General features: G+C 63.1%; 2 protein-coding genes across 2 annotated transcripts; both read right to left on the bottom strand.

The window, feature by feature from the left end:
* Positions 1-278: 278 nt before the first annotated feature.
* CPNE7 (copine 7) lies at positions 279-6,654 on the bottom strand (the record flags this gene model as incomplete). Its single annotated transcript, XM_038148404.1, has 15 exons — positions 6,502-6,654; positions 5,390-5,773; positions 3,268-3,450; positions 3,125-3,199; positions 2,645-2,719; positions 2,486-2,569; positions 2,310-2,399; positions 2,049-2,147; positions 1,628-1,714; positions 1,462-1,521; positions 1,247-1,380; positions 1,080-1,134; positions 877-928; positions 676-809; positions 279-524 (listed from the first exon to the last, which is right to left on the bottom strand). Coding segments are annotated over exons 2-15 (1,581 nt in total), but the record flags the coding sequence as incomplete, so codon positions are not given.
* A 1,608-nt stretch (positions 6,655-8,262) lies between these two features.
* RPL13 (ribosomal protein L13) lies at positions 8,263-13,521 on the bottom strand. The gene is made up of 6 exons (XM_038147975.1): positions 13,478-13,521; positions 13,180-13,292; positions 12,195-12,336; positions 10,608-10,781; positions 9,273-9,329; positions 8,263-8,461 (listed from the first exon to the last, which is right to left on the bottom strand). The coding sequence occupies exons 2-6, from the start codon at positions 13,281-13,283 to the stop codon at positions 8,303-8,305; spliced, it is 636 nt and encodes a 211-aa protein (XP_038003903.1). The 5' UTR covers positions 13,284-13,292; positions 13,478-13,521; the 3' UTR covers positions 8,263-8,302.
* Between the last annotated feature and the right edge of the window lie 681 nt (positions 13,522-14,202).

The following is a 14,202-nucleotide window of genomic DNA, read 5'->3' as shown; positions in this document are numbered from 1 at the left end:
AAGAGAAGAGAGGGATGGGAGAGGGAAAGAGGGGACGGGAGGGGATAGAAAGGGGCGGGAGGGAACGGGAGGGGACAGGAGGGGACAGCACAGGACGGGACGGGAGGGGACAGAGGGGGACGAGAAGGGAAGAGAGGGATGGGAGAGGGAAAGAGGGGACGGGAGGGGGTAGAAAGGGGTGGGAGGGGACAGGAGGGGACAGGGGAGGACAGGAGGGGACAGGAGGGGACAGGAGGGGAGGGAAGGGCCGGGAGGGGCAGGCAGGACCCCGTCGCTGCCCCACTCACGTTTTTGAACTCGCGGAAGGGGACGAACTGGACGATGTCGCGCAGGACGGGCTCGCCCTTGGGGGAGCGCAGGACGCCGTCGTCCCCGTCCAGGATCTGCATGTCCGTGAAGTCGGCGTTGCCCACGCCGACGATGATGATGGACATGGGCAGGTAGGAGGCGCGGACGATGGCCTCCCGCGTGTCTGCCATGTCCGTCACCACGCCGTCGGTCAGGATCAGCAGGATGAAGTATTGCTGGGGGGACAGGGGGATTGGGGCATTGCTGGGGGGACAGGGATGCTCGGGGGGCTGCCTGACCCCGCAGCCAGCCCCTCGCCGGAGCAGCCACACGTGTCACGAGTGTGCAGGGGCTGAGCCCAGCCCCGGCGGGGGCAGAGGGACCCACCGAGGCCTCCTTGGTCCGCTCCTCGTCGGCCGCCACACGAGCCACCTTGGAGATGATGGGCGCCACGTTGGTGGGGCCGTAGAGCTGGATTTTGGGCAGGCAGCTCTGGTAGGACTCCACGACGCCCTGGATGCCTGTGGGGTGTGTGAGGGGTGAGGGGCACGCCAGCCACGGATCCGGCCCCTCTGGAGCTGGACTCACCCTCACACTCATCGTTGTCGGGGTTGAAGTTGATGGCGAAGTCATGGGAGACCTGCATGGAGGGAGGGAGGAAGGGGAGGGGGCAGTGGTGCACCCCCTACCACAGCCCCTGGCACCTGCCAAGCCCCAGCAGTGCCACAGCCGAGGGTACCCCGAGGGACAACACATCCCTGGGGTCCCACAGGGCCCTGAGACCCCCTCACCTCGTACTTGGGGGGGATCCTGGCACCGAAGCCCAGAGCTGAGAACTTCTTGTCGCTGCAAGGGGAGGGTTGTGAGGAGCTCTGGTGCCAGCACTGAGTGCCTGTCACCTGCAGAGGTGGATGCCACCAGCGTGCGTGACACAGGGGGACCTGCCAGAGCCACCAACCTGTCGTAGTCCTGGCAGATCTCACCCACAGCCACCAGCGCCTTGAGGTACTCGTTGGGCTGGTAGGGGTTGATGTAGTGCAGGGAGCAGCTGTTCCGGGGGTCCCCGTTGGAGGCCGTGAAGTCGATGGCCACCTGGTGGGGCACAGTGGGGTCACCCGGGCTGAGCAGGGCCACTGGGGTGTCCCTGCTGGGTGGGGAGGGGACGCTGCTCACCGTGAAATGGATCTGGCAGCCGCCCATGATGTAATCCAGGAAGGAGTAAACCCTGTGGATCTTCCAGAGGGGCCCGCGTCAGGCGGCCGTGCCCCACACCAGCCCGCGGAGCCTGGCACGGCTCAGCACGGCCTGGCACGGCCTGGCACAGCTCCCAGGCGCTCACCTTCAGGTCCAGCAGCACCACGACCCCCGAGTTCTTGTAGTTGCGCTTCTTGATCTTGTACTTGGGGTTCATGCAGTCCCACTGCACCTGTGGCACCGGCACCCGCGCTGCCTGCGGCCCCCGCCGGGGCACGGCCCAGCCCGGGCACCCCACCCCGGTGCCACTGCACCCATGGGCTCCGCACAGCCCCAGAACACTGCGGGCCAATAACCCTGCACCCCACAGCCCCAGGGTGCAGCCACCCCATCCATGGCTGATTCCCCAGAAGCCCCCAAACCCGCCATCCCTTCCCCAAGCAGGAGGGCAGAGAGAAGAAAACGATGCCAAACCCAGAGGAGGAGCTGGAGGGTGGCTGCTAGGACAGGCGCTGCTGGCAGCACACAGGGTGACCCCAGGCCATCCCCGTGTCCCCATGTCCCACCTTGTTCTCCCCCATGGCCTTCTGCATCTCCTCGAAGGTGGTGAAGAACTCCCCGATGAAGTCGTGCTTGCCCCGCGAGTCGTAGTCCCACACCACGCACTGTGACGGGCACGGCTCAGCTCTGGCACCGGGGGGCTCAGCCCTGGCACCGGGGGGCTCAGCCCTGTCCCCAGGACTGTGGGGCCCCCAGCACACCCCCAGGGAAGCTGGGGTTCAGATGCCCTCAGGGCAGGAATAGAGGTCCCCATCGTTCTCGCTCACCCTCAGCTTCCTCTTCTCCTCGCAGCTGCAGAGCGAGTTGAGGGAGACTTTGAAGGGCTCCCAGATGGGGCTGAGGTTGTTCTTCACCACCTGCAGGATTCGGGGGGGACTCAGCGGGGCCGGGGAGCCCCGGGGTGGGCGTGGGGCGGCCGGGCCCGGTGCCGCCGCGGCCCCACCTCGGTGCGGTACACCAGCTGCTCGCTGCGGTCGTCGTCGATGCGGTAGATCTCCAGGAAGGGATCTGACTTGCTGAACAGGTCCTGGGGGAGGAGGATGAGGGAGAGCAGTGCCCGCCCTGCCCGCCGTGCCCCGTTTCCCCCCGGCACCCGGCTCACCTTGTCGTCCAGTTTCTTGGCGCGGAAGGCGAGCTCCACGTAGCCGTTGTTCCCCGAGATCTCCTCCGAGATGATCTGAGGAGGGTGGGTGGATGCTCAGAGCCTGGCACAGCTTTGCCCCCTGCCCACCAGCTCCCTGCGGTGCCCTGGGAGGGGACAGGGTCCCACGTGCCTCCCTGGCACAGCAGGGACCTTCAGGATGGCCAGCAGATGCCATTGGGGACCCTGAGCCCTCCCCAACCCTGAGAGTCCGTGCCACCCCACTGATCCAGTCCAGTGCCACCCAGGTGTCCCAGTTTGATGCCGTCCCAGTACCCCAGCCCAATGCCATCCACGTGTCCTGACTGGTGCCATCCCAGCATTCCAGCCCCACGTCACCTGTGCACCCCATCCGGGTGCCACCCTCGGTTTGGCGCCACCCCAGCGCCCCTGCTCAGTGTCACCCACCCCAGTGTCACCCACCCCAGGCTCAGTGCTCACCGTGATCGTGGACTTGCCCGCAAACTTGCCGTACTTGAGGAACAGCGGCTTGGTCACCCGTTTCTGCGCCACGATCTGCGAGAGCCCAGCGTTGGGGAGGGGACGCGGCCGCGGGGTCCCCGGGGGGCCGTCCCCAGGCTCACCTGCCCCACGGTGCACTCCATGCCCCCCAGGAAGTCGTCGTCGTGCGTGCCCACGCCGGCCTGGCCGTGGCTGTCGTACACCTCGAAGCGCAGCTTCTGCACCTCCTCGAAGTAGTAATCGACCGTGAAGATCTTGGCGAACACGGGGTTCAGGTTGCTCTTGATCACCTCGCTGCGATCCACCTGCGGGGGATTGGACAGGGCCTTGGGGTGCCAGAGCTCACGCGGGGTGTGGGAACCTGGCCTGGGGAGGCTGGGATGTGGGATGAGGGGAGAGGAAGGGATGCCAGGGACATGGCAGGCTGAGGGCTACAAGGATGAGGGATGGGGGGGGGTGGAGGATGAAGGGATAGGGGTGCAGGAACAGGGAATGCAGAGAAGGACAGCTGTCCCCGAGGGAATGGCGTTTGGAGGAGCCCTTTGTGCCCCCCACAGCCTCCAGCCCTGGGTACGGAAGCTGCTCCCGCTGGGCTCCCTGTGGTCATGCAAGGGGATACTCTGCCTCTGGCTGTGCTTTGCCACAGCTCCTCTGGAGCAGGAGCAACGGGCTGGTGCCAGGACAAGCCGCAGTGCCCGTCCTGGGGGTCACCAGCCCCTGGCCCTGGTGGCCCCAGTGGGCGGTGGGTGCTCGGTGTCTCCTGGCCGCGCTGGCAGCGGGTGCCGAGCAGTTCCGGAGCCTCCCCCGCACCCGTCCCTGCCAGGGTTGACTCAAGGGGACACATCCTGGTCAGGGCACCCTGCCAGCCCCTGGCCCCTTCCCGCTGCCTGCTCAGTCCAGCATCATCTGTCGAGCCCACACTGCTGCCAGCCTGCCGTGGCCACCCGTGTCCCTCCTGCGCGGGCACTGCCAGCCCCTCATTCTGGGGATGTGGCTGTTGTGTCCTCGGACCCTCTGGACCCTCAGGGCCTTAGAGCCAGCGGCAGAGCCAGATTCAGGCACCCCCTCGTCCGGGGCACAGGCTGGCTGGGACAGGAGTCACTCCAAAAGGTGGCTCAGGAGGGACCCTCTTGCCTCTCGGAGCCGGCTGGTGTCTGGCACGGCACAGCATGGCACAGCACCCAGAGCGTGGCACAGAGCACTGTGGCACAGCCGGGTACAAGTGTCTGGCAGGGCGCAGCACACCGCAGCTGGCACGGCACCCTCGTCCCCCCCTCCCGGCTCCGCGCTGGCTCGAGAGGAGTCGATGACACGCCGAGGGATTTAGCGCTAAATCCGCCGGCTGAGCGGCCGCGATTAGAGCGGAGCCGCCGGTGCCAGCCCAGAGCTCAGCGTGGGGAAGGCATGGAAGGAGCTGTGCCAGCCCCAGTGCCATCCCCGCTGCCAGCATCAGCCCCAGCGCCACTGTCAGCACCCGCCCTCCAGCCCTGAGCCACCCCAGCAGTGGGTGAGGTGTCCCTTGTCCCTGTCCCGGGCAGTGGAGCCACTCGGGAGCCACATGCGGTGGGCACCACGCCCACCCCGCTCCCTGGACCCCATTCTGTACCCTGCAACCTGTTCTGCACTGTGCACCCTACTCTGCATCATCTCCTGCACCCCATCCTGCACCCCTGCTCTGCACCCTGTACCCCGCTCTGAACCCTCCACCCTGCTCTGCACCTTGCACCCCATTCTCAACCCTGTACCCCCTCCTGAACCCTGACCCTGTTCTGCACCCAGCAGCCCATTCTTCATTATCTCCTGCACCCTGGTCTGAACCCTGCGACCTGCCTTGCACCATGCACCCTACTCTGCATCAACTCCTGCAACCCTGCACCTCGTTCTGAACCCTGCACCCTGTTCTGCACCTAGCACCCCACTTTGCACCCTGTACCCCCTTCTCACCCTTATCTCCTGCACCCTGCTCTGTACCCTGCACTCTGCTCTGAACCCTGCACCCCTTTCTGGACCCTGTGCCCCATTCTCTCCTGTGCCCTGCTCTGAACTCCGCTCTGTACCCTGTACTCTGCTCCCCACCCACTCCTGCACCCTGACCCCCGTTCTGCAGCCTGCTCCTCGCCCCCCACCCTCTCCTGCAGCCCACCCTGCAGCCCCCTACATCCCCCCCGTGCCCAGCCCCGCCACATCCCGGGGTCCCACCCTGCCCTGCCCGGTGGGTGCCAGCAGAGCCCCCCGCCCTCCTACCTCCATCCACTGGCCCTGGGACTGCATCAGCAGCAGGACGCAGGGGTCCGACTTGTTGAGGGTGTCGCGGTCCAGGAGGTGTTTACAGCTGACCCGCAGCTCCACCTTGGAGAGCACGGCCAGCGGCGCCTGCGGGCACGGCTCGGGCGCGTCGCCCAGGCCGGCCGGGCGCGGCGGGGGACCCGCGGCCCCGTGGGCGAAGGGCATGGCGGGCGAGCGGGGCGGCCGCTGTCAGGGAGCCGGGCAGGTGCCCCTCATGCCCGGGGCACGGCGCCCCGCGGTGCCGGGCACGGCCCCGGCGGCAGGACAGGGGTGGGGCGGAGGGGTCCCGGGACGCCTCCCAGGCGGGGTGGCCGGTTCCAGCCCCGGTGGCTCCGCGGGGCCCTGCAAGGCATCAAAGCACAGCGGGGTGAGCGGCAGCGGGGGCACCTGGTGGCACGGCCCGGGTACCCCCAAGTCCCAGCCAGCTGTGGGCACAGCTGTGCGGGGTTCACGCGGTCCTGCAGGGCCGTGCCCAGCTCTGTCCCAGCCCCAGCCCAGCGGCAGGATGTGTCCCGAGGGGAGGGGGGACACAAATGGGGTGGGGTACCCACCCCGGAGTGCCACGTGTGGGGCTGTGGAGCAGGAACCCCCTCCAGTCCCTGCGGGCAGCACCCCCCAGCCTGGGCAGGGCTCTCCGGAGGGGAATGGGGACACCAACTCCGTGTCTGTGGCAGCAGGTGACAGAGGTGACAGATTCCCCCCGTGCTGGGGACAGGGTCCATCCTGCCCCCCGAGGCTGGCAACACTCAGCCGGGCGATGCTGCCTGTCCGGGCAGCGAGGGGCTCTGCCAGTCCCGGCCCCAGTCCGGGGCTTGTCCCCCGCCTGCAGGTGCTGGGGGCTCCTGGCTGGGGCAGGGGCAGAGCAGCCCTTGCCCACCCGTGCCCTCGCTGCCCAGCCCGGCCGAAGTTTCCTGGGGCAGTCATGCCGTGCCCAGGCCCTCCCCGGCACATGGCTCCGGTGCCCCAGCTCCGGTGGGCACCGTCCCCCTCCCCGGGGATCGCGGGCACCCCTCGGCATCATCCACGGCTCAGCGGGACAGCGGGTCCCACCCTGCCCGTCGCCCCCTCACCTGGGTGCCGATGGCCCGGGCTGGGGCACGGCAGGGGCTGGGTCGGGGCGTGCCCGCCGTGCCGGTGTGCCCGCCGGAGCTGCTGCCGCTGCCACCTCCACACAACTGACTCAAGCTGCAGCTCGGGAGCGGAGCCCTAAGAGGGAGATGGATGACAAGCTCCGTTAACTGCCTCGCTGCCGGCTCCGGAGAGGAGCCCACCCCGCGCCGGGGCTGAGCGGGGGCCGCAGGGTCCCCAGCACCGCTGGCTGTGCCAGGGCAGGAGCTCCTGCTCCAAGTGAGACCCCCCAAGGCACAGCCGCCGCCCCCCACCCTCCCCAGCTGCTCGCCATGGGGTACCCGAGGCCACCTTGGTCCTGGCCCCCACACTGTGAGCCAACAGCCCAAGCACAAGGGTGGGGTCCCCCCAAACCCACCGGGTGCCCTCCCCACACGCTGGAGCTTCCATTCCCACATCCCATGCACATGGACTCCCACAGGCTGAGTCCCCAGCTCGGGACCCCCCACCCACCCCTGTCCCCCCAGCACTGCGGCGCTGTCAGCCCAGCTTTATGGAAGATGATGTAATTAGCTCAAATTTGGAGGGATTAAAATGCAGATAGGGCTAACAAGCACGAGGGCACCACAGGGCCCGGGCTTCAGGAGCTAATCCCCAGCCTGCCTGGCAGAAATAGGCCACTCTCCTTCCCACCCCCCACAGCCCCAGCACGGCTCCGTAGGGCAGGAGGCACCAACCCGCAGCGGGACACAGGGGCTGGAGGGACACCGTGGTAACGGGACACAGGCAGCACCCCAGCAGGCACATCTTACCCCTGAACCACCCAGGAACCATGCAGCTGTGCCAGGACTCCAGCACTGAGTGCCCCATCCCATCCCATCCCATCCCATCCCATCCCATCCCATCCCATCCCATCCCATCCCATCCCAGATATAATGATGGGCTGGGTGAGCGCTCCTGGAGCAGCTCTGATCCCACCAACACATCCCAGTGACCCCCCAGCCCCTGCCCAGGGACAGGCAGAGAGCCTGGGATCCCCTTGACAGCCACGAGGATCAGCCAGAGCCTCCCAGTTTCTCCTGAGCTCCTGTGGTGCCACCTAAAGTATCACAGAATCATTTGGGATGGAAAAAGATTCCAAGATCAGTTCACCCTCACTCCAGGACTGCCGAGGCCATCACGATGTCCCCAGGTGCCACATCTATGATGGGATGCCTTTAATCCATGAAGAAATGGCTAAAAGGGCCCTGAACTGGAGCAGGGCTGAGCCAAGGGCCAGGAAGTGCAGCATGGCACAGCAGCACAGCCCAGCCCTGGGACTCCATCCAAGCCTAGCTGAGGGACTGGGCCACACCTTGCTCCTCCTGTACCCCCCCAAAAGTGGGGAAAGCCCCTCATGTGGGCAGCACCTGAGTGACCCCCACCACGACACCCAACTTGTACAGCTTTGCCTCACACAGAGGGGTGGAAATCATCAAACCAGGAATACTGGCATGGAAAGCACGGAAGGGGCAGCGGACAAAGCCTGGCACGGAGAGGGAAGCCCCAAAGCCCCTCACAATCAGAGCAGAAGGCAGCCCAGGCTGCAGCCCTGACAAGGTAGAGGAGGGGCTCAAGGCAGGTGCTTCACTCGCTGTCAGGGAAATGTGGAGCCTCCAATCACAGCCAACGAGGCTTCCCACGCTGGAACACATCCCTGCGCCTCCACGGGCCCACAGGCAGCTCCGCTCGCTACATGTGCCCCAAAACCACAGCACACCGGGCTCTCTACGGCTTTTTATTGACAGTTCTGGGGAGAACAGTTCATTTCTTCTTCTCCACATCCTGCTCGGCCGCTTCCTTGGCGCGCTTGGCGCGGATGCCGAAGAGGCGGGCGTTGGCCCGGGCCATGCGAAGGCTGGCAAAGGCCTTGAAGTTCTTCTCGTCTTCCGAGATGACACGCGCCTTCTCCCGCTTGAACACCTGCGGAGAGAGCGCCAGACAGTCAGGCTGGCCCTCGGAGCCCAGGCTTCCCAGCATGATCCCTGTGAGAGCAGCAGGAACGGAGCGCTCGTGCCATCTACAGGCCCTGCCCTCAGCCTGCTCCGCCGGGCTCTGCCTCCCCGCGGGCTCCTCCACGGAGCAGGAATAAAAACAGGCACCACGGGAAACCTGAGTCAGGTTTCACAGAATCACAGCATTGTTAAGGTTGGGAAAGACTTTTAACAGCGAGCTGTTAGCCCAGCACCACCACGGTTACCACCAACCATGTCCTCAAGTGCCACATCCACGTGTTTTATGAACGCTTCCAAGGATGGGGACTCTACCAACTGCCCTGGGCAGCTGTGCCAGGGATGGACAGCCTGGTCAGGGAAGCGATTTTCCTAATATCCAACCCAAACCTCCCCTGGAACAGCTTGAGGCTGCTTCCTCTAGTCCTGTCACTTGTCACCTGGGAAGAGAGCCTGACCCCCTTCCAGCTCCACCCTCCTGTCAGGGAGTCACAGGAAGGACTAGAGGTTTGTGACACTCCTGACAGCAGCTCTGGGAAGCAGAGAGGATTTAGAGACAAACGGTGACCACAGAATCTGCCTGAGCACTCCCACCTCAGCTGAACCCAAAGCGCCCTCAATTTCACAGCTCTCTCAAAGACTTATTCCTGGTTTTCTTTTGATCCAGGATGGGCAATGCCTGGAGACAGCCACCCTCAGCTGCGAGGCAGCAAGGAGAGAAGCCTCTCCACAAGTCCAACCTCAATCACATCACACAGAGAATATCTTCAAAGGACACTTACGTTCTTGATGGGCATGACAGGTCCTGTGAGCTGGGTGGCCATCTTGAGCTCCTCTGGCTGCACAACAGAAGATGGGAATGTTAGAAGAATAGAATTTAAACTTCTCTGGCTAAAACCTCAGCTAAAGCACAGCAGGTTCCCAGCTGAAACGTGGTGCTAACGATCCTGCCAGGAGCTGTACCACCGCACGGGAAGGAAGCCAGCACGGCAGAGCGCCTGGCACTGATGAGCTGCACCAGCGGCCCACGCTGTGCCCGGATCCGGCCAGAGCAGCAGCGGCCACGGCTCCGCCAGCTGGGACAGCTTTGACACCAACTGTGCTGCTCTCAGTTTACACAGGATCACAGGATCATCTCGGTGGGAAAACACCTCCATGATCATCCAGTCCAAGCTGTGCCCGATCCCCACCTTGGCCCCAGCCCAGAGCACTGAGTGCCACACCCATTCCTTCCCTGGACACCTCCAGGGATGGGGACTCCAAATCTCCCTGGGCAGCCCCTGCCAATGCCTGAACATCCTTTCCAGGAAGAAATTCCCATGTCCAACCTGAACCACCTTCCCTGGCACAAAGTGAGGCCGTTCCCTGAGCCTCCTTTTCTCCAGGCTGAGCCCACACAGCTCATACACGCCCAACACGTTTCTCAGCAAGTCCTCCTCAGATTGATTCCAGTCTCTTGTAAAAGCATGTCATCAGACAAAAATGACTGAACGTTTACTGAATACAGCTGACTTCCAGCAAACACATCTGAATCAGTGTTTCAGCTCCAGACTCTTCCTCCCTGCTCTGAAGATGGAGTTAAGCAGCTTGGAGCTGCCAGATTCTCCACAAGATGGGAGGACAGTCTGAACTCGCCCTTGTGTTCCCTGGATCTACTGGCAACAGAGCCAGGGAACACAGCTCTGCTCTGATCCTGGAGAGGTTTTAATGAAAACCATTTTTGAATGTCAGTAACAACTGCCTTCTGGAGCCTGCCTGGCACACAGCTCTGGAGCCACTCACAGCCTGTCCCCCAGCCTTCCACCAGCAGGACTGACTCCAAGGGGAATTTCCAGCCATTGTGGCAATTTAGCTCTCTGAACTAAAACTCAACTGGCTGAGCAAGGAGCAAAGCTCCAGGAATCAGCACCTAAACAAGCCTGCAGCTGTCCGCCAAATGCCTGGCTGAAGTGCCACTGCAACCCAGAGTGCCCTGCTAGACTCGACCCTGCCAGGCCTGGCCTTGTGCCGGGCTCAGAACCATGGGGTTCACACGCTGGAGAAGGCTCAGGAGCTCTGAGCTCTGCCCGACACCAAACCTCCCAGAACAGGACACACTCCAGCAGTCAGGCACTCACAGAGCTGTCTCCCTTCTTGGGCACGGCTGGCTTCCTGGGGAAGAGGATGAGCTTGGAGTGGTACTCCTTCAGCCTCTGCACGTTGGCCTGCAGGGACTCGGTGGACTTGTTCCGCCGCCGGGGATCCACGGAGATTCCGATCGTCCGGGCAAACTTCTTGTTGATGCCAGCGAGCTGAGGAGAGAGAGGTGTCAGCGTGCCACAGCCCCCAGCAGCCAGGCAGGGCCCCCAGCACGGGATGCAGGCTCTGGAGGAAGGCTGGGCATCGGTAATGCACCAACAAAGGGTGTCCTGGGGTATCTCTGTGCTTAAAATGTTGCTCGGGCTGATTTCCGCAGGTGGATTTCCCTAGAGGAGCAATGTGCAAGCCCTGCAGGACACATTCAAATGTGGGTTCAGACAGATGTTTATGAGTCAGCTCGTGGACAACTCTGGGAGCTCCATTACATCAGGATTTTTTCTAACCATCTCAAACAACCATTAAATAACTATTTTTTACACTACTTTAAACAAAAAACTAATTTTCTGTTTGAAGACAAACAGCTGCATCCTGCTTTGTGTTCCACCATTAACCAAAAACTAAAAAAAAAATAAAAGTAATGAAGTATTTGGCACCCAGAGGAACAATTTCCCTGCCTCAGTGCACCAATTCCAGTTATAAATGCTTTAATTAAGACACTGAAGCAGGCGCAGAGGCAGCTGGTGCTGCCAGTGAGCCCTGATGTGCAATCTGATCAGAGACACAGTGGGAGGCCCTGCAGACCACCTTTAGCAGCTCAGCACACCTGGGCAGGTCACAGGGACAGGGAACAGCAAACACCTCCCACTTTAATCCAAGTATCTGGGCTTTAATCCAGCTATGATTACTCCAGCTACCCTGAGATGCTGTGCTGAATGGTTCTTCCTCCTGCTACAACATCCCCTGCTTGTCTTAGAACTAAACTGAGCTGAGTTCACTTGGTCCTTAACTGGAAATATTGGCTAAAATATTTAGAATTAACAGAATAATGTTTCATAAAGAAACAATTCAATGACAACGATCTTAGTCTTCTCTTTCTCCCAAAAAAACTTTAGGAGACTCAAGGTTCCTTCAGAATTCAAATTTGATAGAATCTCTGAATAGTCTGGGGTGGAAGGGACCTTAAAGATCTTTAAGATCCATCCCTTGCCACGAGCAGGGACACCTTCCATTCTCCCAGGCTGCTTCAAGTCCCATCCAACTCAGCCTTGGACACCTCCAGGGATGAGGCAGTCACAGGTTCTCTGGGCACCTGTGCCAGGGCCTCCCCACCCTCACAGGGAAGAATTTATTTCATCTATCCAATCTCAATTTCCCCTATTTCAGCTTTATTTCAACAGAAATTTAAATGCCACTCTCACCAGATAAGCAGACGTTTACCTTTCAAAGCACTCTTCACACACCCACTCCAGCATCTCAGGTAAGACCAGTCTTTCCTTGCTCCCCGAGCCAGGAAATCCACAGCCTCCCCTGGCAGGTACCAGCACCTGAGGAAGGCACCTCGAGCAGGACAGAAGCAGCTGAGCTCAGACTTCATCTGACTTTTTGAACGGATGCTCTGTACTTACTTTAAGCTCCTCCAGGCTGAAGCCTCTGCCAGCACGGACCTTTTTGTGGTATCTGATGGTAGGGCACCTCACGATGGGCCGGATGGGCCCCGCCACGGGCCGGGGGGCGATGCGGCGAGCCTTGGCCTGGCGAGCCTTCCTCCTGCAACGGCAGGGCCACAGCAGCCTTCAGCTCGGGAAACGCCTCAGGGGATGGAGCCCAGCCTGTGCCCGACCCCCACCACGCTATCACCCAGCCCAGAGCTGTGAGCGTGCATCCAGTCCCTCCCTGGGAACTGCAGCACCTCCCTGGGCAGCCCCTGCCGAGGCCCGACTGCCCTTTCCAGGAAGAGATTCCTTGTGATGTCCAACCTGAGCCTCTCCCTCTCCTCCTGTCCCTGTTCCCTGGGAGAAGAGCCTGACCCCCTCCTGTCAGGCAGTTGTGGAGACCACGAGATTCCTCCCGAGTCTCCTTTCCTCCAAGCTGAGCCCCCCAGCTGCTCCTGGTGATCCAGACCCTTCCCAGCTCCCTTCTCTTCTCATGCTCCTCAACGTCTATCGTGCAGTGAGGGGCCCAATCTAACACCGGAGCTCCAGGTGTGACATCCGCAGCACCAGTACAGAGGACAGGCACTGCCCTGGTCCCGCTGGTCACAAGCCAAGGGTCACTAGCCTCGTGCCCACCTGTGACAGCCATGGGGACACGGCATCTCTACGACATGAGCCACTCCCGCCTTGCAGGGAGGCGCCTCCTGCCCTGCGATGGCTCCGGAGCGAACGGCCGGGCCGGGCCGGCTGCTGCTGCCCCGGGACCGCGGCTGCCATCAGAGACCCAGGGAAGAGCGTTCATCACTGTGGATGCAGCGATTCCGGAGATGTCTCATCACTTGGCTGCGGCCGGCCCTGAGCACGATGGCTGAACAAACCCACGGCGTCCCGGCTCCGTAAGCGGCCCCGCAGACACCGGGACAGCCCTTCCCGCGGCCCCCGGAGCTCCGCGCCTCACCTGCGGAGCTTGCGGGCGGGCTGGTTGAACCAGGTGGCGACTCGGCGCTGCCAGTCCTTGTGGAAGTGGGGCTTCAGGATCATCCCATTGCGGCTGGGCGCCATGGCTGCGGCCTGCGGACACCGGCACGGTTAACGCGGGGACACCCGAGACGCGCCCGAGCCCGCGCTCCCCGACCCGCCGCGGCCCCATCGGCGCCCCCGGGGCCTCCCCCGCGGCCCCGCGCGGGGCCGTGGCGGCGGCGGGCGCGGCCCCGGCAGGCGGATGGCGGCGGATGGAGCCCCCGGCCCTCACTCACCTCCCGCCACGACAATGGCGACCGGAAAGGAAGCGCGGGCGCGGCGGCGCCGGAAGTGCCGGGGCAGCGGCCAATGGGCAGCGCGGGAGCGGCAGGAGAGGGGCGGGGCCAGTGAGGGGCGGGGCCAGCGAGGGGCGGCCGCGCCGTGCCCGCAGCAAAGATGGCGGCGGCTTAAAGGGCCCGCGCACGGCGGGGGGAACCGGGACATGGGGAACGGGGCCACAGCCAGGCTCCATCGGCAGCGGCGGCTCGATGCCTCTCCCTCTCCAGCACCCCCTGGGCAGGGCGATGGGACGGCCACTAGGCAGGGGTTCCGCTGGTCCCAAATCCTGAGGGATCCCCATCCAACCCCAGAGCAGCATCCCTGCTCCCTGCTGCCCTTTCGGGGTAGCGGAATTCTCTCGCAGGAGGCAGGACAAGGGTCTCCACCCCCGGGCAGATCCCAGGTCCCACAGCCCTTGCCCCGGAGCAGTGGCACAGCAGCGCTGGCAGCAGCCCAGAAGCCACCAAGGACGCTGCGCTGTCCCCCCGGTGTGCTGCTGCTCCCACCGTCACCCTCCGCTCCACAGAACTGAACCCCCCTCCCCACAAAGGTTATGTGAGGTAAAGAAAGAAAATCAAAACTTGAAATTTCATCTGCTGCTGGAAAAGGAAATTCAAAGAGTGAGACTGGGAAGAAACAATTTGGAATTAAAACATGCAGGAAGCAGCGTCCAAAATGGAGA

The sequence above is a fragment of the Motacilla alba genome, chromosome 11, assembly GCF_015832195.1.
Source record: "Motacilla alba alba isolate MOTALB_02 chromosome 11, Motacilla_alba_V1.0_pri, whole genome shotgun sequence".
NCBI lineage: Eukaryota > Metazoa > Chordata > Aves > Passeriformes > Motacillidae > Motacilla > Motacilla alba.
The sequence above is the reverse complement of the archived record's forward strand: the minus strand, read 5'-3'. Positions and strand labels throughout refer to the sequence as shown.